Here is a 10851-nt window from a genome sequence, read left to right as displayed (position 1 = left end):
AGGTCACACAAGAGCAGTTACAGGGGTAGATGCCAGCAAAGAATGGGGGCAGAAATCCAAGTTGCTAGGATGCAAAGCTTGATGGACAAAGAGATGTGGGCACAGATCTGTTTGTTTGAGGTCTGTGTAGCCACTAGAACCTGTTGCCATGGGGATAAGAAAGCAGCACAGGCTAAGTATTGAAGAGAGAGCTGGGAGCAAGGGTGGAGGGCCTGTGCTGAGCTCCTGACCTCGATGTGACCTGTAGTCCATCTGCTTCCCAGTAGAAGACAACAAAAATGCACAGAGTGGCTTTTCTCTCTGGTGAAAACCAGTCAAAGGAGAGGTATAACGACGTACATTTATTTGGAGTTCCCAATCTACTTTGCTACAAGCCTGATGTTTCCATTTTGAAGGGGATACTGTTCACCTGGGTCTTGGGGAAATCATTAGAGTTTAAAATCTTATCCTGGGTTGGGCCATTCCCAGGGCAGGCCAGGGAAATCTGAGGTCCTCAGGGAGAAATACCAGAGTTTGAGTCACTGTTGTTTTCAATCCTTCTCCATTCTTGGGAAATGCCCAGAAAAATGTCCCCACTATTGCCTCCCTCTACGAGGTAGGTTTGACAGCAGCACACAGGACTCAGATGACAGTGTGTGTCCGTCTCAGCAAGGACGCAATAATTAGGTCTTAATTTTTCAGTGTCTGGAGCAGTGATGGCAGTTAGGAAGAATCCTGATGAAACATCCCAAGCTTAGCTGGTGGAGACTTTAGCTTCCCTAGCTCTCAACCAGTGGTAGAAATGGAAAAGCTCAACAGTACTGGGCCGGCCTGTGGCTCACTCGGGAGAGTGCGGTGCTGATAACACCAAGGCCACAGGTTCGGATCCCATATAGGGATGGCCGGTTTGCTCACTGGGTGAGCGTGGTGCTGACAACACCAAGTCAAGGGTTAAGATCCCCTTACCGGTCATCTTTAAAAAAAAAAAACAAAAAACAGTACTGAGAGAGAAAATCAAAGGTGACAATGTCCCTGAGTATACAAAAGAGGCAATCTCTTTACAGGACTAAATCTGAAGTTCTGAAAAAAGTACTTTAGAGAACAAAATCTTTAACATAAAGGTAGCTGTTTTTAAGTATTGGGAGGTTGGGGGGAGTTGAGATCTTTCCTTTATCAAGGACCAAGCTCTGATCATTCTACATCTAGGTAAAGCCACTCTGCTCAAAGAGCAAGTTTTGCTGTGTTCAACAGCTGCTAGAGACCTGTTTTAGCTTATCATAGGTCTGTACAGGCACTCAAGTATTCTAACAAAGAACCCAGAGTACCCATGCGACCTGTTAAAAAGGAGATACTAAGGCTGGCCGGTTAGTTCAGTTGTCAGAGCAGCCTTACAACACCAAGGTCACAGGTTTGGATCACTGTACTGGCCAGCCACAAAAAAAAAAAAAAAGAAAAAAGAAAAAAAAAGAAAAAATCCTGCAGCTTTTTGGGGCGGGGGGAAGCATATATGTATTTAAAGAAATGTGTATTAGAAATGCCAATTTTCCTAGGTGTCAAAACAGTGTTATGTCTTTATTCCTAGGAGATGTATGCTGAGGTATTTAGAAATGGTGACATGACACCTCATCCCTACATATTTTGGCCCAAAGTACATATAAACAAATGTGGCAAAAAGTCAACAATCAGTGAATCCAGATGAAGAATATTGTGTCCAAAATGTGTACTATTTCAGTTTTCTTACAGAATTGAAAAATTTAAAAAATGGGTAGTTAACTTTTTCTAGAACTTGAAATTTATAAACTGAAGTGAAATTCAGAGCCACTAAAATGCTATGTGTCCTTCCTGGGTTCAGATCCCTCTGAAATCAAGAGTCCATTACTTACCGACTTATTTCTCAAAGCTATTATTTATTCTGTACAAGGTTCCACTGTACATTAGACATTCTCCTACTCTTGCTTACACAGTAAACAAGTGTACACCAGCCCTTGAGCTCAGGTTCACAGGTCTTCTCTGGAGAAGGGTGTCAGGCCAGTTAAACTCAGGGTGTCTTTCTCGGATGCCTCCTCTTGTGAGCACTGGAAGGTCCAGGCTCCAAAGGGCATGAGCCAGGCCCAGCTGTGCAGGTGTGCAAAGGTGCGCAGAGCTCCATGCCTTAGTACTGAGCAGCTTTACTCTCTGAGACAGCATGGAGCTCTGTCCAACTACTTAGGGCAAAATCAAGCCCATGGGAAAGAATCATATGACTGAGGCAAGATGTCCCCAGACACCCAGGCTCCAGCTCCCAGGGCAGGGCTGAAGACCAATGGGCACCCCTGAGAAACTCGGTCCAAAGGGCCTGTGCCTATGAGGCTCTGAGAAGGGGGTGGGGGGAAAAGGGATGTTAAGAAGAGAATAAATAAAAGGTAAGAGAAGCTCTAGGGGTGAGGGGCTTGTGCTATCCTTCAAACAGCTGGGGAGTAGCCTGGGGATTAGAGAAAGTGGGCAGGAAGAACTTGATATACTATCTCCAGCTCCCAGGGCAGGGCTGAAGACCAATGGGCACCCCTGAGAAACTCGGTCCAAAGGGCCTGTGCCTATGAGGCTCTGAGAAGGGGATGGGGGGAAAAGGGATGTTAAGAAGAGAATAAATAAAAGGTAAGAGAAGCTCTAGGGGTGAGGGGCTTGTGCTATCCTTCAAACAGCTGGGGAGTAGCCTGGGGATTAGAGAAAGTGGGCAGGAAGAACTTGATATACTATCATAAGAAATCTCCTTTTACCTACTTTCCTCTTCTCACTGCAATGCACAGCATGCCAAGGGCTAAGGGCAGGACCCCTATTTCCCCCAGCAGATTTGAACATGGCACTGGAGAAAAGGGAAGAGGCTGATGGACATTTCAGGGAGGGGCAGTTACCCCTTGGTCCCCAAATGCTATAAGGCACAATTCTTGGAGGCAACTAGATTCCATCCAAAACATTTAAAAAAAAAAAAAAACAAACTCAAAAAACAAAACTTGTTTAGATCCCAGATCTAGTGTGACTGTGACTGTGCTTGGGGCCTGGCCAACACCCACCTAGCACCACAAGGGGTTAGCTTTAGAAAAGATGTACTTGAAAAATTAAAAAAAAAAAAGAAAAAAAGGACCAGTACAATGTCCCAGCTGTGATGAGGTGTGAAGGAGAGCATCTCCAGTCTGAAAAGGTGGGTTTTTAAAAACCAAAACCAGCTTTTTTCAAAGATGTCCCCTCATCTGTCCCCCTGGAGTTAGCAGCTTTAAGAGGGCTCTTGGCTCATGTGTGTTTTCGTGCTCTGGACCGGTGAGCAGGTCCTGGTGGAGATGGGACGCCAGGCTCCTCAGCGGCGTGGCGTTTCCAGGCAGCGATGCTCCCAGCAGGCTCCAGAGGGCGCCGTCTTCCCAGAAGGCGTGAGGGCTGGAAAGGGCAGCTGGTGGATGAGGATCTTCTCCCCACATACCACTGTTGTTTATTACACGCAGGAAAAAACAAGCTTAAAAATGCAAACAAGAGAAGCCGAGGGAGCACTGTGCTGACACTGGTCTCCATGTCCAGTCAATCTTCCTCGCTAGATCACGGCTCAGGAGCACCTGGCTCCCCACTCCAGACCCTGACCAGGCTAAATCCACTTCTGCTCGGCAGTGTTTAGTTTATTTTTCTCCTATTTGTCAGGTTTTCGTTTGTTTTTGTTTTTTTTTTAAAACTTAGGGTGTGGGGCCACCACATGGAAAGGAGAAGGGTTATAGTTCCTCACTGCTACATACGAGAAGGTGGACTGGCCAATTCGTAGAAGAGCAAATAGGCGTCGCTGGTGCGCACTTGGCTGGAGGACATGGGTGTGACGCTGTGGAGAGAGCAGGATAAAGTCAGAGCCCTGGTGAGGGAGGCCTTCAGGGACACAGAGCTGAGTGGCTAAGTCTCTAACCTCTCTTCTATCCACCAAAGCCAACCTCTTGTCTCTTAGAGAGCCTTTGAATGGGCAGTAGACTCTTGGGTGTCACACAGCTTTTTGGCTCTGACCTTTTCTGTCCTTTCAAGGTGGAAGCCATGCAGACGAGTGAGGTGCAGGTGTCTGACAGCCAGGAGCCCTGTCCAAGACCTCTCTCTCACCTGGAGTCATTGAAAGTGTGCCATTCGCCTGTCACTGGACTTCGGCAGTAGGCTGTATAATGGCCGCCCATGGTGGTTCCGGAGTGATTGGACACAGCATATAGGTTGTAAACAGCGTGGTCTGAGGAGGAAATAGAAGGAGTCAAGCCCCCGAGGTGTTCCTTGCCCCCATGTTCCCTCCTTCCTGCCTCTCTATTCCCAATCTTTTCATAACTCACTCCAGCAGCTTCCCTCCACCTCTTTGCCTCCCAACTGTATCTCAGACGCTTGTGCCTTGATGCTTCCCTTCCTGCTGCGAGATACTCACTGGTGTTTTCTGAGGCAAATTCTCTCAAGTCCAGGTCTCTTAGTGGGAAATTCACAAATGTTGTGAGCTTGCTGGTTCGTATCCTGGATTCTGAGAACCGCTTCAGATCTGGCATTGATGTGAGTCAAGGACACACAATGTAGCAAGAATAGAATCAAACTGAGTTCTAAACAGGCACGTGTACTTTTCTCAGGAAGCAGAAAAGCAAACAACAAAAGGAAAGTCCACAAGTTTCGTTTTCCTACTCTGTTCCCCTCACTCTTTGGCCCCTTGTCATCAGTCACCTCAAAGGTCATGTCCCTGCCCTAATGGATCTTAAGGATACGGAGCACCAAGATCTTTGGGAACCTCTGGATGGAGAACTTCTTTATACATCGTTTTCTGGCTCGGCAGCGACAGCATGTCTGGAAGACATGACAAACAGAGCTAGAAGAACTTGGAAATGTCAACAGGCCCGAATCCAGTAACTGTTCGGATGGATCTGCTGGGACCAGAATCTTCCCCAGACGGGTCTCATGGAAATTTGTTCTTGCTGTTACTAAAGGGTGACTTACTGGCTTTTCATCGCCATCGAGCACATCCTCTTTGGTGAAGAGCCGCATGCAGTCCATTAATGTCACCTCAGGATAACCTCGCTGGGAGAGGAAAACAGTAAACATCAGAAGTCAACAACACGAAAGGATAGGAGTGGAGTTCCAAAGGTGGGACAACAGGAGTGCATACCTTAGCAATGGGCAGTGAGAGGTCCCAGAAGGGATCAAAGACTGTAGAACAGTAACCACAATCAGTACACGTCAGGGAGCTTTTTAGCTGCCCAACAAAGAGATCTGAAGAAGAGAAGGCCATGAGTTGCTGAAATACAGGGAGGTGAGCACATGGTCTTTTCTCAGTGCTCTTGTCTTAGTTTGTTGGACCCTGAGCAGAAACCGAGCTTCCTGGGAGGATGATTCTTAGAGCTTTTCATGCTGTGCTCAGGCAAGAACAGAAAAGTAGGCATTCACCCCATCCATGCACTTACCCCCAATCCTACTGTCTTCCCGTTCTAGGTATTTTCTCCACATCTGTCGTCCTTTCTCATCATCACTGGGAACCAGAGAGAGGAAGACAATTGGGTCAAAGGTCAAACCATGATAAGTTTAAGGGTCTATCTTTTTTTTTTTTTTTTTTTTAAAAGATGACCGGTAAGGTGATCTTTACCCTTGACTTGGTGTTGTCTGCACCACGCTCACCCAGTGAGCTGACCGGCCATCCCTATATGGGATCCGAACCCGGGGCCTTGGTGTTATCAGCACCGCACTCTCCCGAGTGAGCCACGAGCCGGCCCTAAGGGTCTATCTCAATCAAGATACTAAATCTTCAAAAGTAAATCTGATTCTCCCCAAATCATTACCCCCAAAGATATAGGTAAAAAAATCAAGCTCACAAAAGTCTTGCTTCCCCACAGCTTTCTCCTCTTACTTACGGAAGATGATCAAGGTTCTCAGGGTTGGACTTAGGCCTCACTGTTACTCGGTTCACCTCGTTATGGAGCCCGTCCAGAAGAAAGCGAAGGAACTCCTGAGCATCCTGCTGACTGAACCCCACAAAGAGAGAGTGAGCAATAACTTTTGTCCCCAATATCTGCTTTTTTTTTTTTTTTAAAAAAAAGATGACCGGATAGGGGATCCTAACCCTTGGCTTGGTGTTGTCAGCACCACACTCAGCCAGTTAGCCAACCGGCCATCCCTACATAGGATCCGAACCTGTAGCCTCGGTGTTATCAGCACCGTACTCTCCCAAGTAGAGCCATGGGCCGCCCCTCCCAATATCTGCTCTTGCCACCACCCACCTTGGGGTGGACATGTCTGCAAGGCCCTTACTTATAGCCAACGAAGCGCGGTGCATATCTCTGGATCTGGGTCTTGAACTCAGATGGGCTCACCACGTCATTGGGGGATGAAGTCCATATGGTCTGAATTAGTTTTGCAAATTCTATTGTAGAGGAGAGGGCAGAGAGGGAGCGTGGAGGACAGGTGAGATATTTTCCATAGGAAACTCTGAGACTAGAATACCAACAAAAAGTAGGCAAAGAAAGAAAAACAGGAGAGGTACATCTAAAACACAGGTACTAGCACAGCCTGGGTAGAGTGGACAAGCGTCAAGAGCAGAAGTGGGCCCTCGCCCCCGGAGGGCCATTCACCTTCCATGAGGGCTGTGTGTGCATTGCTGCTGTGGCTGAGGTCCCGCATATAGAGCCTCTGGAGGCAATAATCTTTCAACTCCCGGGTGTTGCTCAGGCACTGCAGAATCGAGTTCATGAAGCACTGCAAGAGACGGTCCAGACAATCACTGGGGGAGACCAGAACTCCATCTGGTATCTCCATTACTTAGTACCAAAGTAATCTACCCAGAAATTAATCCTCTCAAAGGCCTCAAGTTCCTTTTTTCACAAGTGAAAGCGGTGAAGTGAGGCAAATCACCCCATGGGCACAGGTGATGTCAGTGGCTATTCACTACAGAGGTATGCAAAATGGAGGGGGTGTGATGAACAGAATTGGGTGGGAAGTGATGGATGTCCTGGAGGAGAAGGATCCAGGAAAGTAGCAAGCTGACAGTTAGAAGGGCAACTCCCCTTTGGCAGTGCTTTCTGCTGTGGGCGGATGAGGCAGAGCCTGGCAATTCTGTGAAACACCAGCCAGGAAATGCAGGTACCGACTAGCCTAGAGGGTAGGGAGAGGGCTGAAGCCAGAGGGGACTCTGGTTAGGTTGTCCCAGTCAGGATAGGAGGGTGTGGCCCCAGGAAAGAAATTGGGCTGGGAAGAACTCACCGTGTTCCCAAGGTTTCGCAGACCAGCCAGACCCTGGGCGCTCTTAGAATTCTGTAAAGCAAAGAACACGTGGCAAATAAGGCTGAGGCAAAGAGGCTGGGCCTGTGCTCAGCTCTCTCATGCAACTTGCTGCTACTTGGAGCCATAGGCAGCAGGCCACATGTGTTACTCTCTTTTCCATCTCAGTCTATGTACCTTGCAAGAAGGAGGATTGAGGAATCCTGTTATTTTCAACACACAACAAAAATATTCTTGAAGGTTTTGCTTCCATTTACTGACTATTTCCCTAAGTCTTTACGTTATTCCTCATTCTCTGCTAACAGTGGAGACTGGAGATTAGAGCTAGAGACTAGGAATTCATATATGTGAGTACATATGTGCCTCCTGACTACAGAAATTTCAAGTCTCAAATCCAGGCGCTATCTCAGATGACCTATATTTGTACTCCTGGAAGTCTAATATATAAAAGTAGCTGTCATAATAGGCACTTCAAGGAGGTTTTGAAAAGTTAAATGACAAAACACCCTGAGTTTCGATTTTCAGCTGGGAAAAACTCAAGTCGGCCTACTGTTCTAAATTGCCAGAGACAGGTGGCATTCCTTCCAGCTGAGCTCAGCTCCTAAGGGCTGATTAAAGGCTGGTAGAATCCTCCCTTTCTGGCTCGGATTTCAACACCCTGACTGGCCACTGGCTGGGAACCCTTGTGATGGCAGATTGCAACCAAGTAGAGGCTGAAGGTGCCACTTTTGCTCTTGTCCCTATTGTGGAGGCTGGTGAGGGGGTTGGAGAGAGAACAGGTGCTAGGTTGAGGACTCAGAGCACTGTTTGTCAAGGTCTGTTGGCTGATCCTGGGCATACCTCCAAGGAGTCAGAAAACCTTCTGCTCAAAGGGTTAAAGAAACAGTTTGCAGATGAGTCTGCCACCCCCTCTCTCAGGGAGGGGACTGGGGAGCAGGCAACTCCCGAGCAGCACTGGCTGGGGCATGCGTGGGGCCAGCTCAACCCTGATCAGAACAGGAGCCTGAAATAACTCAGCTAAAATTACTCATGCCCTGTGCTGACAGCCTATGAGGCTGTCAGCAGCTCAAAGCCTGTGAGGCTCTCAGCTGGGGGGTGGGGGGAGTGGGTGAGGAGAGGAGCAGGCTGTAGGAGGGCTTTTCTCAGGAACTGACTTGCTGATCCCACCAAGTAAGAGCATCCCTCCCCTGGCCGTTGTCAGGTATATTCACTAACAGATAGGGAAGAAAACATACCCAGAAAAGAGACCTGGTTTAAACCTAGAGAGAAAAGCCTAGTAGCAGCAGGTGGGCACAAGCATCCTTGAAGAACTCTGCTTGGCTAGCAGTATACGACCCCAACCAAAATCTGAATCTTACCTTACTGACAGTCTAAACCCTGATGTTCCAGCAAGAGGGATAATACCCTGGGACCTTACCAGCATTTTGGGCAGAACTGGTGAAGGACTCTCTCAGGACTCAACAATAATGCTGCAGAAATCTCCATTTTGCCCATTCAGAACCAAACGTTAAAGTTTGCCCACAACAGAATACCTATGGTTACACCTATTTTTGGCAGCACTTTATTAGTTCTTAACCCCTGTGCCTCAGATGACATCTGTCTAAACAGGCTGTAGAAGCACAGCATTCTTCCACTGGTGACCATGTCAATGTCCACCAGAGCAGGCCCTCAGCTGAGACAACAGGCACTCAGCATGAGCGGGGGTGGGGAAATGGGGAACTGGAGGCACTGTCTACAGAGGCACTCCTGTGGTGCTTTAGGGATGCTGACACTTTTCACTGTGACCCAGCAGAGTGAGGGTCAAGAAGAACATTTCATCACCCATGGTTACTATGCTGGAGGATCTAATCCTTCTATTAGCCTGGAAGGCATCCACTAGGACCCTCTGGATTTTTTTTTTTTTTTTCTGTTTTTTCTTTAGGGTGGCAGTTGTGCCTTTGTGTAAAATTTCCTGAGCCAATTTCTCAGCGCTCTGTGTAGAAGGTGGGTGAATAACAGGAGTTGGGGAGTGGGGTGGAGGGGTGAGCAGGGCTGCTTTATGCCCAGCCAGATATTCTTCTGCCATGAATAGGAAATCAGGAGCTCCAGGGAAGTCAGCACTTTCCATTCTAGAGAGGAACAAAACGTCCCAGGAGTGACCTTTCTTACAGGGCAAACAATCCTACCTCAGGGCTGACAGGGGGACAAAGAGGCTAGAACTGGAGAAGGTGAGAGAGAGACTGCACAGGCAGCCTCTCACAGTGAAAGAAGGCGAGAGAAGGAAATGACTCCAGCTGTTATGCTGGGACTCCCGTGCAAAGAGCTGAGAAAGTGCACCCAGAGCTTCCTTACACTCAGTCATCCGCAAAGCTAGTGTTGGATCCGTAGCAAGCACTATTCCACCTCCACAATCAATAAACAGACAGTATTCACCTTCCAGGGGAGGAGTGGGGACTCAGAGGAGCCCTCCCTCGGTTAATATGGAGGAGCATCTAGAAACTGGCCTTCGTCGGAAAGGCTGATAAAGGCTTGTGACTTCACACAAGCCCCAGTCAAGGGCTTTCCTGCTTACTTCCCCTGTTCCATGAGGGTCAGCCATGAGTCCTGGCTGCAGCCAAGGAGCCTGGTGTGGCCCTGGCACGGGGCAGGGCACGCACTGCCAACACGGGAGCTGGTGCTTGTTACATAAGACCTGTCAAGTTCAGGTCCCTTCTCCCTTCCCCAAGGGGGCAGCGCCCAGCCTTAGCCCCAGCATTGCTCTGGGGCGGCTGCTCCAATCGAGGGAGCCACTGTCCACTTCGTAGAACTGGAAAGGGGCGGGGAGAGGGAAGTTGCCCTTTCTCCTGTCCGCGACTCCTCTGCCCTTCACAGGGTCAAATGACCAGTCACCAACCCTCCCTTGGGAGAGAGTCCTTTGGGGACAGTGAGGGTAGAGGCGGCTCCTTTCTGACCAGCCTTCCTTGCTGGCGTTTGGCTTTGAAGGAGTCACCCCGCAGAGTCCAGCGTGCTGAGACCTAGTCAAGGTTACGCTTCCCCGCACCTGTCCTGATAGGAGCCAGGAATTAAGAAGTCGACAGCCACCTGATGCCGGGTCACGGAGGGGGAAGGAGACTCACGGGCTGGGACCTCAACCAGGGGAGGGGGCCGCGAGTAAGCGTGCGATCACCTGGGGCGGGGGCATTCCTTGCCGGGAGACCCTGGGAAAGGAGGGGTGGGGGCTGGGAAGAATCCGTCCCCGCGCCGAGGGGCGCGTGGCGGGTGGGGGGAGTGCGGGAGGCGGCGAAACTCCAGGCCCGCGGCGTCGGGGTCCGGGAAAAGGGCCCGCGTACCTTGGCTTTGTTGAGCAGCAGCCCCACGAAGGCGGAGAGCAGCAGGGACGGGGAGAGAGGGGAGCGCGGCCGCAGCTCCTTCGCGAGGGCGTGGAAGGGGGCGGCGGGGGGCTCCTCGGGCAGGGTCACGGTGTACGAAGTGCGCATGCTGGGGGCGTGCGGCGGGGTCGGCCCCACGCCTAACGTTGCAACCCGGGTGCGGGGGAGTCCCCGCGCGCTGCCACAGCTCGGACAGCTGCCGGGGATGGCGAGGCCGCCACAGAACGCTGTCCGCGGCGCCCGGCGGTAACCGTTCCGGCGGGGCCCGAACGCGCGCCGCTCCGCCTCAACC

General features: G+C 49.9%; 1 protein-coding gene across 2 annotated transcripts in view; it reads right to left on the bottom strand.

The window, feature by feature from the left end:
* Positions 1-1866: 1866 nt before the first annotated feature.
* The window catches only part of USP2 (ubiquitin specific peptidase 2), a 26822-nt gene continuing 17837 nt past the window's right edge, over positions 1867-10851 (bottom strand). The window contains exons 3-14 of one of the 2 annotated variants that reach the window (XM_008575765.1): positions 7195-7245; positions 6567-6690; positions 6247-6358; positions 5850-5960; positions 5406-5470; positions 5111-5214; positions 4942-5022; positions 4713-4791; positions 4388-4495; positions 4081-4201; positions 2716-3814; positions 1867-2483 (exon numbers count right to left, since the gene is read on the bottom strand). In XM_008575765.1, the coding sequence (XP_008573987.1) occupies positions 3727-3814; positions 4081-4201; positions 4388-4495; positions 4713-4791; positions 4942-5022; positions 5111-5214; positions 5406-5470; positions 5850-5960; positions 6247-6358; positions 6567-6690; positions 7195-7245 (1044 nt within the window). In that variant the 3' untranslated portion in view covers positions 1867-2483; positions 2716-3726. Of the gene's footprint in view, positions 2484-2715; positions 3815-4080; positions 4202-4387; positions 4496-4712; positions 4792-4941; positions 5023-5110; positions 5215-5405; positions 5471-5849; positions 5961-6246; positions 6359-6566; positions 6691-7194; positions 7246-10520; positions 10846-10851 lie in introns of those variants that run through there. The other variant, XM_008575766.1, reaches the window with a different exon arrangement.

This window comes from Galeopterus variegatus, unplaced genomic scaffold (genome assembly GCF_000696425.1).
Source record: "Galeopterus variegatus unplaced genomic scaffold, G_variegatus-3.0.2 Scaffold1237, whole genome shotgun sequence".
NCBI lineage: Eukaryota > Metazoa > Chordata > Mammalia > Dermoptera > Cynocephalidae > Galeopterus > Galeopterus variegatus.
This window is presented reverse-complemented; position numbering and strand designations above follow the sequence as displayed.